This window comes from Sinohyriopsis cumingii, chromosome 17 (genome assembly GCF_028554795.1).
Source record: "Sinohyriopsis cumingii isolate HCF-2022 chromosome 17, ASM2855479v2, whole genome shotgun sequence".
NCBI classification, from domain to species: domain Eukaryota; kingdom Metazoa; phylum Mollusca; class Bivalvia; order Unionida; family Unionidae; genus Sinohyriopsis; species Sinohyriopsis cumingii.
The window spans coordinates 13,146,133-13,160,344 of NC_142977.1; the positions used below are offsets into that span (position 1 = coordinate 13,146,133).

Here is a 14,212-nt window from a genome sequence, read left to right on the forward strand (position 1 = left end):
CCAGAACTTGGCTAGGGTGCTGGCCACCCTCCCAGTGAATGATTTGGTACATTCAGGAGCAGTCCATGCAAACAAGTTACTAAAGGTAAAAGCCACAGTGTATGCCTTCAGACTAGGGCAAGAGATGCAATCCTCAAAGGGCATTATTATGATGTCTTTTGACACCTCACCTGCCATTAGTTATCTCTGATCCAAGTCCTCAGATATCTGCCTTTTTGTTTGGGGTCATCATCAGCAAACCCATTTTTAAGTCCACTGAAATCCTGTCAGGCATCTGCCTTCAGTTAAATCTTTATTGATCTTGGCTGACCCATAATCTCACGAAGTAGAATGCCAAATCTCCCTCCTTTCAGACCCAAAAGCCTGGTCAGTCAATGTCTTTGTCTAGAATGAAGGCCTGGTATAACATTCTCCAGCTTTTCTCAGAAAAAACTTCAATCCCAGAGACCTTAGTTTGACCTAGTGGAACCTATGTCAGTAGTGCAACAGGCTACCCGCCCTGACCACTAAACAGCTTCAAAACAAAATGGGTTAGGTTAGTTCATTGGATTTGTATGTGTGAAAATTTGTTCGTTAGGAACACAACCATTCATTGACCTCAGCAAGTATCTCATGCAAGACTTAAGCCTCTTCACACACATTATGAGTCTGGAGTCATGGCCTCTTCCAAGGTAAGTAACTCAATCCACATTGTACCTGTTGTCCTAATGCATTATCACTAGGTAATGTAGTTAAAGAAGAAACTAGATTTTGAAGTGAAATACATGTCTTTAATAATATATACTTGACTATAATATGGGTAGTCCCTTCCAAACCCTTCCTGTAGAGACATTCAAGGACAGAATGTGCAATTCCGCTTTGTTAATAACTAATAAATTTCAGGATTTTGAGCCTATCCCTCTGTGCAAAGGAGAACCCTGTATGTGACTTCTATATGGCAAGCAGATGCTGTTTTAGTAGTGTTATTGCTTGACAAGCAAAAGGATATGGTCAGCTACAGTGGAAGTTCTAACTGTTACGACCTGTTAAATATACTGGAGGAATATATTTTTTACCAAAAAAAATTGGTTGCAGTTTTGTACAAGGTATGCCAATTAGCCAAATCTTTAACCTGTTTTTTTTTATAAAAGGCTTTTCAGAATTTGATAACTTTTGGCAGAAGCATATAGGCATAGAGGCCTTTCTTTTGTACAAATGTCAGTTCACCATCAAATATAATGGCTGCTACTAAAAACTGATTTTAAAGACTTTAATCAACTTGTCACAAAACTCTTTTCAGGATGTCACCAGATTTTGCATATTGCATCTCGGCACAGAGGCCTTCTTAAATTTGTACACATTATTCCAAAATGTTAGCTAAGAAAACATCATAGTATGAAGGCCTTTTAAGTTTGCATGGATGATGCTGATTCACTGCCACTTATGGTTGCTTGTTAAACAAAGGTGGATGAAAGAAACCAGTCAGCAGATGTTGACCATATTTTATTGAAAGCATCCTTTGAAATTTGTACAACTTATGCCAGTCTGCTGTCTAAAATGGATGCCATTACTAAATGGTACAAATTCTTTCAATGCCAATATGCCATCCAAAATGGCTGCCATTTCTAAATGGTAAAAAAGTGGACCTGTTTGCATGCAGTTCAGCCTCAAAATATACCCTAAACACAAGAACAACATTTTATGCATTCAGGCAGATGGGTTTCAAAAGTCCTGATTATCCATTCTGATTTAGAGTTTCTTGAAAACATGTTCTGTATCACAGTTATACTGGGAACATGTCATTTCTGCCTGTGCATACTCAGTACAAACGGTATGGGCAAAATGTCAGAGTTGAGTATGGTGGAAAAACTTCAGAAACGAAAGCATTTTGAGCCTGATGATGACCATAAACCAGCAGAGAAAGTGTCTATTAAAGCAAAACGGTAAAGCTTATTGTACAAGGACACAGAACTGTCTTGGACCATCACAAAAAGGAGTCAGTTTTATACATTGTTCATTGTGCAAAATCTGATTTTTCTCATTCTCATGGCAGACTCAAAATTACTTGATCAGATGTGTTTTTTTGTTGGACACATGCAGTCAAAATTAGGAGGAAGATAGGAAAAGAAAATTCATCAGAGCTGAATTGATGTTGTGTAAATTGACACAATGACAAGGATGATCAATACTCTGATGACACACCACTGACATGATGACGAGGATGATCAATACTCTGATGACACACCACTGACATGATGACGAGGATGACCAATACTCCAATGATACACCACTGACATGATGATGAGGATGACCAATACTCCGATGATACACCACTGACATAATGACGAGGATGACCAATACTCTGATGATACACCACTGACATAATGACAAGGATGATCAATACTCTGATGATACACCACTGACATAATGACGAGGATGACCAATACTCCGATGATACACCACTGACATAATGACGAGGATGACCAATACTCCGATGATACACCACTGACATAATGATGAGGAAGACCAATACTCCGATGATACACCACTGACTTAATGATGAGGAAGACACCAGACTAGTCATTCTGCAGTCAGGTCCATAGATATTTTGCAGTTAGGTCGATGGATATTTTGCAGTCAGGTCAATGAATATCTTGCAATCAGGTCCATGGATATGTTACACCAGACTAGTCATTTTGCAGTCAGGTCCATGGATATCTTGCATTCAGGTCCATGAATATCTTGCATTCAGGTCCATGGATATTTTGTAGTCAGGTCCATGGATATGCTACACCAGACAGTCATTTTGCATTCAGGTCCATGGATATCTTGCATTCAGGTCCATGGATATTTTGCAGTCAGGTCCATGGATATTTTGCACTCAGGTCCATGGATAGTTTACACCAGACTAGTCATTTTGTAGTCAGGTCCATGAATATCTTGCATTCATGTCCATGGATATTTTGCAGTCTGATCCATGGGTATTTCTTAGCTGCCAACCCTCACAAATTTGGCATGAATTTCATGACTGTTTCACGGATTCACACCGCAAGCCAAAAATTCACGAATTCTCCAATTTTCAATTATTTTAAATCTTTAATAAAATAACCGATTTCCCGTTAAACGCTAGTCATGATATTGGCAGTTGTCGAAATGGTCCGGTACTGCTGGTCGTGATGTTAGTAGAACTACAGCCGATTTGTACATTTGCAAGCATTTTAGCCTATTTTAATCTTATGCATAAGAGTAGTTTTACTTATGCTTTTGAGAGAAACTGGAGCCTAACCGGAATTTTGCTCCGCGCATGCATCACCAACACTGATTTGAGTTACCGTACGGCATTGCATGTAAGATCTTGAAAATGTCTTCACCACCAAGGAAAAAGAAATGTATTGCTCAAAAAATGAAGTTTAATTTGGAATATATCAAAAATTGGCTGTGCATTCTGCCATTAAACATTGATATACATCATGCTCTTTGTACACAGTGTGCCACAAATTTTAGTATTAGGCATGGTGGCAGAGAAGATGTGAAGAAGCACATCGGTTGCAAAAAACACATAGAAGTTGGGAAAATTAAGAATTCGCAGATTTCAGCTCTGGAATATTTTAAGCCATCGGCTGAAGACCTGCAAGCTACCAATGCTGAAACATTATTTGAGAGTTTTCTTGTTAAACACAGTCTACCTTTATCAGCTAAACATTTGTTCCGACAAATGTTCCCGGACTCGAAAATTGTTTCCAAATTTTCCTGTGGAAGAACCAAAAGTGCTGAAGCTCCTGTGCATTCCTCACAGCAACAGTGACAGTGAAAGAGTATTTTCTCTAGTGAGGAAAAATAGGACAGACTTTAGGGCCTCCTTAGGTGCAGAACATTTGTCAGCAGTTTTAGTCACCAAGATCAAGCAGCAGGCAAGAAGTCTGAACTGTTTAGAAAACAAATTTATGATCAAGCAGTTGAGGAAGTTCAAGTCTGACACAGTATTATGTCTTGATAAATAACCACAAGAACAAATGAAGTTTATGAATACCATAATAAATAGAAAGGCAGATATATTTCTGCATATATGTAGTGTTTTAGTTTTATATTGCGATCTTGATGTAGTGTAGTATTGATGGTCAGAGTGGATGGAGTTATTGTAATGGTATTTTTCACTAATTCATGTCCAAATTCAATACGTTTTATCCCTGTTTTCACTAATTGCGAGCCTGGAAGGTTGGCAGCGATGGTATTTTAAAAACTGTTTTTGACCTATTTGGTTTTCTTCTGTTGTGCTTTCTAAATTGAAATGTTTTGCCTGACATCATTACTGAGATATCTGCTAGTCATTTATATTTTTCTTGGTGATCGATTTGTCAGACGCTAAAAAACATGCAGGTTTACATGGTATGGCCTAATAGAGTCCTATAAAATATTTACTTTTTATCAGTATAGTACTGTGTGAGTTTATGATCTTTTTTTCCATTTGTTCAGCGAGATAGGTATTTGTTAATTTTAGATAGTCTCTTATTAAGTACATTACAGCATTATAGCTTATAGATGCGACATAAAATCTTGTTAGTTGTTAGAACAGTATTCGATACTTTTGAGTCTTGAATATTTATAAAATATAAGTTTAGAAGTAACAGGAAAATCAGTACAGCTCTTTATACATGAAATTTAGCCAGGTTAGCTCATTTTTGTTCATTTGTTTTTTCCCCATTTGTTTTTTTTTGTTGGTTTCTTTTGTTAAAAATCCTTTTATGCAGTAAAATCGAATTATCATTTTCTTGTAAAATTGGAAGCTTGGGAAATGCCACACATTAGGACGGAAAAGTACACTTCTTTACCTGAAGGGGGTGGGTGGTAAACAGTTCCATTAAGGGGATCACCAGGTCTGTAACAGGTGGATGAACAGGTCTTTAGAACTGGGTTATTAAGGTCTTTTAAAAGGAGATAAGCAGGTCTTCAGAAGGAGATAAACAGGTCTGTGAAAAAAGGAAAAACAATTCTTCAAAAGGGAATAAACAGTTGTGATGGGGATAGACGGGCCTGTAATAGCTGGATAAATAGGTCTTTACGCATGCATTCACCCTAAGGTCAGATTGGTCCTAAATGAAATGTGCTGCTCATGCATCCAATATGGCCACCACTCCAGCCATCTTGATAATCTTATTATCACAGCATCTTATGAACAGAATGTCATATCGACGTCGGGTTTTCTTGAAAAATATAATCAGAAATCTTCCAGAATGGAAGGTCTTTTCTGCATGAAGGTTTCATTAAAAGACTTTGTATGATGTTGGGCTGGTCCTAAATGTATACTGTGTCTATCTGGCATCCGATATGACAACCATCTTGAAAATCTTGCTCTCTCTTTTCCAGAATGAAAAGTCATTTTGATATTGTGTTTTCACTGGAAGACTATTTGTGATATCTAAATGAAATGTTGCCAATCTGACCTCAAATACTGCTGCCACAATGAACATATTGAAAATAGTGTCACTAATTCTCTGAATTGAAGGCTATATCTACATGGGGTTTTTGCAAAATGACTTCTAATTGTGTCTGGTTTGACCTAAATGAAAAGGGAACTGGTTTTACATCCAGTATGGCTGTCCAGCGGCTAATTTGAAAATCCTATCAATCAAGAATATTGGATATGGCTTCAACACTTCGCAGTTAAAATGAACAAGTGGATTTATGTTGAATTCCCAGAAATTATTTTAGGCCAGAAGAGCATAAGTCCCCTCAAGGGTCTCTTGTTGTTAACTGGTATTAATATAATAACATATTCAAATGCATATATTTTTCCTCATATGTTTTTGCCATCTTTCATGGAAGTTTTCATATTTTTATCTGTTTCTTTATTCTTGTTTGTTTGCCTGTTTTTCTCAAGCCACAAATTTTTTTTTTGAATTTAACAACAAAATGAAAGCATTTATTCTACATATATAACAGAGACAAGGGTTCGGAAGACGACAGGTGTACAGACATATACTGGATGAGTCTGCAGACAGAATATTGAAAAGAATCGGGTATGTTATATGATAGATACATTATGGTTAGTACAAAGTCTACCTGTCTGCTTTGAAAGAAATATAATTTTATCCGTCATCACTACATGTTAGGGCATACAGTGATACAACTGGTAAAGTTTTATGGTTAGGTAAATATTCAGATATTGTAGCTATAATCACTGAATACATATTATGATTGTTTTTTATGACCCATGATGGCTGTATTATGGATGTAAAGTTAACCTTGTCTGTCTGTCCATCTATACATCTGTCACAGATTGGTTAAGTTGTCTCTTTAGGTCATTTCAGGCTCTTTGGTGCAGCATCTCTGTTCCATGACATTGTTTTCTTTATTTTAGATCATGCTGGTACCATATATATATGATCACTTAGACACCGTGTATATGTATACATGACTGCTAGACACCATATATATGATCACTTAGACACCATGTATATGACTAGTTTAACACTATATACATGACTGCTGGACACCATATATATGATCACTTAGACACTGTGTATATGACTAGTTTAACACAATGTATATTACTAGTTTAACACTATATACATGACTGCTGGACACCATATATATATATGATCACTTAGACACTGTGTATATGACTAGTTTAACACAATGTATATGATCATTTAGACTGAACTTCTTCACTATTGTTTACTGTCCACCTCATTAATAATAATAATAATAATAATATTATTATTATTATTATTATTATTATTATTTCTGCTGTGAAACACTTTATTTTTATGGGTTTTAAATTTAGTGGATCTAGATTTTAAACACCCCCCCCATGTATATGTCTCTGGAAATGATTGTAGTCAATATAATCGTTTCCAGAGACATATACATGTGGGGGGTGGAGTTAAATTATAGATCCACTAAATTTAAAACCCACAAAAATAAAGTGTTTCACAGTAGAATAGTATTAATTATATTAAAGTGAATTTCAAATTCACTTTCACACCTTTGTGAGCAAATAGATGTAATCCAAACTGTTTATATTAAGCTGATTAGTTATTCATTCCTAACATATGGTGTAAATGCAGCATTCTTGAAGAAAATGCCTGCTTCTTTTACCATGTTTGATTTAACATATTTAATTCCCCTATGGTAATTTTAAGTAATTCGGTTTTCTTGTGTTCTGAGAGACCGCTATCAAAGCATAACGTTGCCAACATTTAGGGATTGGGTGCATAAACAGCCCACTAATTGTAAACCTCTTTTGTTCTAAACAATCCTGCCAAAAATCACCCACTGGAACTTGTTGGATGGTGACCTTGTGGTCCATAATTGGATCTGTAAAGTTCCGATGAATGAGGGTGTTATGAATGCCAGTGCTGAAGGAATTGTTACAAAATATACAAAACATAAACTGCAAAGATACAGACAATGGACATGTGCCCTGAGATCAGGTCTTGATTGACCTGAAAATATCTACCCGTAAGCCAGTTCATGCTAATTGGTTTATCTGTATACATGACAAAATAACACTTTGAGAGACGTGATTGAAATGGGCTTTGAGAAAGTGGGACTAATCTGCTGATCATTTATTTAAAAGTTAGTTTATTTGTGCAAAAATGTGCTTGGGGAAATAAAGAAGGGCATGGACAGTGAATAATGTGTTTATTATGATACATCAGGTAAAGTAATTACAACCTTACCTGAGTTTTCATGCTGATGAAATTTTGCATTCAAATTATAGTCAGTTAGTGTTTCCAGTGATTCATGTACTAATCCTAATGTATATTTCACATTCTACGCACTATAGATAGCCATGGTATTAAAACTAAGAAGCAGGTGATGTCTTTTCACTACTTGGGGGTGGGGGTATGAATATCGGCTTGGTAGATATTTCATTGTGAATTTAAATTCATGGTCTAGCTCACCCAATAAAACAATGAAAATTTGAACTCAATGAATTTAAAGTGTTTCCTAGTATTTAAATCTGCATGGTAATAACCCAAGTTCTTACTTCACATAAGAACATTTAAGAATTGGATAGATTCTATTTAATTAAGGTCAAACAGCTTATGGAATTTTTGTTTTAAGAAGGAAGCAATTAAACAAGTATATTATCACACTACTTATGTAATTCTAGAGAGAATAAAGGTCTTTATTAAAAAGCAGTCTGGTATAAATTTTTCCTTTTACATGATGGCTGCTTAGCTTTGATTTGACTTTACTCGAAATCAGACATTAAATTAACTTCAAATAAATAAAATGGTTCGTTTTGATGAGGCTAATGAAGACATTTTTAATTATATTTCAGTTGTTTAGAGGTTGTGGTGCTATTACAGGCATTAGACATGGAGAACTTGCAGACCTGTGGACAAGCAAATGAGTGAGTATAGGAACAGTCAAGCTGATACCAAAACAGGCAAGATTATGTTGTAACACACAAGTTGATATTGTAAAGGTCAAGCCGATACTCTATCAGCCAATCTGTTACTATAACAGAGAAGCTGATATTGTAACAGGCAAGATTATACTGTATCACACAAGCTGATATTGTAACAGGCATGATTATACTGTATCACACAAGCTGATACTATAACAGGCAAGTTGATACTATAACAGGCAAGTGGATGCTATAACAGGCAAGTGGATACTATAACAGGCAAGTTGATACTATAACAGGCAAGCTGATACTATAACAGGCAAGTTGATACTATAACAGGCAAGCTGATACTATAACAGGCAAGCTTATACTATAACAGGCAAGTTGATACTATAACAGGCAAGTGGATGCTGTAAAGGCAAGTTGATACTATAACAGGCAAGTGGATGCTATAACAGACAAGCTGATACTATAAAAGGCAAGTTGATACTATAACAGGCAAGTGGATGCTATAACAGACAAGCTGATACTATAAAAGGCAAGTTGATACTATAACAGGCAAGTGGATGCTATAACAGGCAAGTGGATACTATAAACAGGCAAGTGGATACTATAAACAGGCAAGCTGAAACTGAAGATTTACTCTAAGTAAACTAGTCTCATTAAAATTGTTTGATTGAGCCAACATTTAAATGAGGGATTGAACTACGAATTGTCTTCAGTCAGTCATTTCCATCATTACCCCGTATATTTATGATCCTGAGATCAGTGTGCTTTGTGTGAATGAGACTAGACCATACCCAACATTATGATAAATTTAAAAATCATGTTTTTAATAATAGGCACTGCCCCTGCAGACAGGTAGAAACCGCTGAACACTTTTTTTAGAATGTAAAAATTGTACAACTCTGTGACATCATGTTCTACTCACACTACTGACCTGAATTGCTATCATTTATCTGTAAATCCAATGTATTCTGATGAAATTAATACACAAACATTTATAGCAGTGCAAACTTTTATAAAATTATCAAAATGATTTTAAGTTAACATGCAGTTCATAAGCACACAAATGTATTCCTTCTTTTTTTAGCCATTAAATGAAATCCAAAAATGTTCAAGTATACTTTTATATGTACATATGATTTATCTACTTGAAGTCAGCTGACAATTTTTGATTATTAAACTTACTCAGTAATAGTGGAGACATTTTTCAACAAGCTTCCTGCTTTCTACTGATTATATTGTTAGATATAATACTTGAAAATGTTTTCTTGTATAAATACTGTTCAAACAAAAGAACAAAGAAAAAATCTTGGGATCAGTCCTAGTTTGAACGTTACTTTATTGAAGAAAACATCGACAAATAATTTTGAAAAGCATTCCATCATATCTTGATAATGACTTACAGAGAGCATTCTGTCGTATCATTTAAACAATTGATGGAAAACATTCTGTCATATCTTTGTAACAATTGATGGAAAGCATTCTGTCATATCTTGATAGTGTAGTAACCTTGTTAAACCAAAAACCAGTCATTGAGATGCTTAAAAGAACTTGTTGGATAAGACTGAGACAATTCTACTGTTACGATTCTTTTTTTTTTATAAAGATGTCATTACTAGTTCATATTGGTAGGGCTTGTCATTTCTGCTGTTAAATGGAGAACTGTATCAGGTGTTCAATTATCTTTCAGTTTCTCTGAGCATACCTTACTAAAGGATAAAGAAGCCTTTCAGGTAGGTACCTTAATTGTTGAGAAAACATTAATTAGCTACACCGTTATCAAAGACACAAATAATGACTGCAATAATTCAAAATGGAGCACAAGCAGAGACATTCCATGAATATGTGTAACATGTATTTGAAGCTATAAAACTGGATTTTTTTTTTCTTCTTCACATACACATTAATTGAAAATTGACACATATAATACCTTGACAATACTAATGAGACATATAGGCATTTAGTTTTATCAGTGTACAAAATATACACTCGTAATTTTATTTCATCTGCATTTTCAGAAAGTCGACAAATTGATGCATTTATTTGGATCAGAAGTCCCACATGGACCTATCCTTTTGAGTTGGACAGTGGCACGCCAAATGTTTCTTGATGGAGATGACTTTGCTGTTACACGCCAGATGGGGAACCTAGCTTTGCAGCTGAATGTTTTTGAGTTTTTATCGGAGCTTTTGGACCGGGAACCTTTCAATGGAACATCTGTAAGAACTTTTTTGTTTTGCCTCTGGGTGATAGATAGATGTAACTTTGGTGGCTCCAGTATGTAGTGATACATAGGTGTAACTTTGTTGGTTCCAGTGTGTAGTGATACATAGATGTAACTGTGGTGGTTCCAGTGTGTAGTGATACATAGATGTAACTTTGGTGGTTCCAGTGTGTAGTGATACATAGATGTAACTTTGGTGGTTCCAGTGTGTAGTGGTACATAGATGTAACTTTAGTGGTTCCAGGGTATGGTGATACATAGGTGTAACTTTGGTGGTTCAGTGTGTAGTGATACATATATGTAACTTTGGTGGTTCCAGTGTATAGTGATACATAGGTGTAACTTCGGTGATTCCAGTGTGTGGTGATACATAGGTGTAACTTTGGTGGTTCCAGTGTGTGGTGATACATATGTGTAACTTTGGTCATTCCAGTGTGTAGTGATACATGGATGTAAATTTGGTGGTTCCAGTGTGTAGTGATACATAGGTGTAATTTTGGTGCTTCAAGTGTGTGGTGATACATAGGTGTAATTTTGGTGGTTCCAGTGTGTACTGATACAAAGGTTTAACTTTGGTGGTTCCAGTGTGTACTGATACATAGGTGTAACTTTGTTGGTTCCAGTGTGTAGTGATACATAGATGTAACTTTGGTGGTTCCAGTGTGTAGTGATACATAGATGTAACTTTGGTGGTTCCAGTGTGTAGTGGTACATAGATGTAACTTTAGTGGTTCCAGGGTGTGGTGATACATAGGTGTAACTTTGGTGGTTCAGTGTGTAGTGATACATATATGTAACTTTGGTGGTTCCAGTGTATAGTGATACATAGGTGTAACTTCTGTGATTCCAGTGTGTGGTGATACATAGGTGTAACTTTGGTGGTTCCAGTGTGTGGTGATACATATGTGTAACTTTGGTCATTCCAGTGTGTAGTGATACATGGATGTAAATTTGGTGGTTCCAGTGTGTAGTGATACATAGGTGTAATTTTGGTGCTTCAAGTGTGTGGTGATACATAGGTGTAATTTTGGTGGTTCCAGTGTGTACTGATACAAAGGTTTAACTTTGGTGGTTCCAGTGTGTACTGATACATAGGTGTAACTTTGTTGGTTCCAGTGTGTAGTGATACATAGATATGTAACTTTGGTGGTTCCAGTCTGTAGTGATACATAGGTGTAACTTTGGTGGTTCCAGTGTGTTGTGATACATAGATGTAACATTGGTGGTTCCAGTGTGTGGTGATACATAGATGTAATTTTGTTGATTCCATTGTATGGTGATACATGGCTGTTACTTTTGTGGTACTGGCATATGGTGATATATAGTGTTATCTTGGTGGAGTTGTCAGTAAATCTCAAGTTTGTGTTTACAATTTTGAAACAGTTACTATATTCAACTGAAAGTTTGGTTTAATATTATTTACCATAATATTCAGTGATAAAGCCAGTTATGCACACAGAGCACAAGAGCTGTTTTTATTATTTTTGTGTGAAAGGAATGTATTGGCTGTATGGTGAGAAGTCTGCTTGATGCAGCATTTTTTTTAAAAATCTCATGTTGGTTCTGTCTAGGTACTTTGATATGAACTGAATTAAAGTGTTTAAGGGGACAAACACAAAGTGATGTACAAGACATGTAATGAAGACGTTGACATTTTTTGCATGTGTGCTAAAAAATAAAATTACTCCTGGGAAATAATAAAGTCCAAAAGTTTGTAGGATTGAAAAAAAGAAAGGAAATAAATCTCAATTCAATAATTTATAAATTGCCAATGCCTGTTTTTCACTTAAAGATTACCACTCGGGTTACCTAGTGGTCAGAGCATCTGCCTCGAATGCGGGAGGTCATGGGTTTGATCCATGGCCGAGTCATTCCAAAGACTTACAAAAATTATACTAACAGCTGCCTCACTTCATGTTCAGCATTAAGAGGTTCGTGTTAGGACTGGTCAGCCTGGTGTCAGGATAATGTGACTGGGTGGGACATCATGCTACATGTCTGCGGCATGATGCCCCAGTGCTAGACATCACTATAAACTGTCACACTGCAGACATCATAGCGATATGACTGAATTTTTTTAAAAGCTATATTAAATATCCAAATCACACACACACTTAAAGATTGCAGGAACACTGTTACCCATTCTTCACTTTAATGTGAGAAACCAGTGAAAAATAGCAGGGAATTTGATTTGTGAAGGCATCGTAGTATACTTTCACTGTGTTCTTCATGTTTTATTTCTTTTATTTTTAGATAACAGCTCTTCTGTCTCACTTTGTTGTGTATGCTGTCATGAGAGTAGCTCTTTCAGTGTTTGACGAAAAAACACTGGGAAGGAATGACAGAGAAGTTCAGGTTGGTCTATGTGCATGTTATTTGTTTTATTTCATTGCAGATGAAAGGAGGTGTACAGAATTTTGACATTAAATGTAGTGTTTTGTTTGAAATTTAATGTCTCTTACAGATAAAATGAGAGCATAACTGAATAGTATTGGACATCCTTATAGCACTTTACCAGTTGGCAAACACACATACTTACAACAAAAAAACTTTTATTAAATTTTTTGAAAAGGAAAAGTTTACTCTTTGACAATTGCAGTCGTTCTCTCCATCTTTCAAAGAACTGGCATGGTTTAATTGAACTTAGAGAAATTGTTTAAACATTAGGTAATCTAGATTATTGTTATTATTGAGTCTTATAATCAAGAGCCTTGATGACGTAGAGGGCTTATAATCAAGAGCCTTGATGACTTAGAGGTCTTATAATGAAGAGCCTTGATGACTTAGGTGGCGCTCACCAGATAATATGTACTTTTGAGAGAGTGACGTATGTAAGGTGAAGTAGTTCGCATTTAAAACATGCACATTGGAGAGAACGTTTGCATACCTCTATGCTACATTAATGTAATGTGGATGATATTTCTTTTGGATATTGTACTTTTGGAAATTTTACATGATTTAAGCACACTGCTAACTAAAATGACTGCTCCCTTGTGTTAAAAAATCAGTCTGAATTAGTCTAAAGTACACTATACATAGCAGCTATTAAAATAGGGAAAATGAATTTTGCCAGACTAGACAATACCAGCTTCTGAAAGTGCAATGAATGAATTACCAAATATATAAAATGTAAAAAAAGTTATCGACTCTTTTTTATACAATTGACCTCTGAAGTTCAGGAAGTGAAAATGACCAAGTAGAGCTAGCACTTTTTTGAAAGGTTCACATTTGAAGTAAGGCCAAGCTGTATACTCTATAACCCATAGTACACCCATCAATCATACACCAAAATAAAGGGAATTAAAGGTTCTTTGCATTATACCTAAGATATACAAGGTCTTTTTTAAATAGCCAGTATAACGAGTGAGGAAAGCCGGGGACATTCTTTTTCTTTAAATTCCTAACCCTATGCAAAATGCGAAACTGTATAGCGCCACCTTAAAGAAAATAAAAAAATGTTTGCAATTATTTTTTTTTATTTTCATATAATTATGTATGATGTTCAGAATAAAATGGTACATTCATATTGCATTTAAGCATGAAAATAAGCTAATTATGATCATTTTCCTCTTGCTTACATAATTTGCCATGAGGTATGTTTGTGTGAGTAGAGACCTTAATTATGGGGAAATTAGAAGACTTAG

At 35.6% G+C, this 14,212-nt stretch overlaps 1 protein-coding gene across 1 annotated transcript in view; it reads left to right on the forward strand.

The window, feature by feature from the left end:
- LOC149777774 (nucleoporin NUP188-like) overlaps nucleotides 1-14,212 on the forward strand; it is a 175,908-nt gene that overhangs the window by 37,409 nt on the left and 124,287 nt on the right. Inside the window, exons 11-15 of the mRNA XM_089938808.1 lie at nucleotides 5,920-5,996; nucleotides 8,270-8,341; nucleotides 10,035-10,077; nucleotides 10,363-10,563; nucleotides 12,822-12,923. Coding sequence (XP_089794934.1) covers nucleotides 5,920-5,996; nucleotides 8,270-8,341; nucleotides 10,035-10,077; nucleotides 10,363-10,563; nucleotides 12,822-12,923 — 495 coding nt within the window. The remainder of the gene's footprint in view (nucleotides 1-5,919; nucleotides 5,997-8,269; nucleotides 8,342-10,034; nucleotides 10,078-10,362; nucleotides 10,564-12,821; nucleotides 12,924-14,212) is intronic.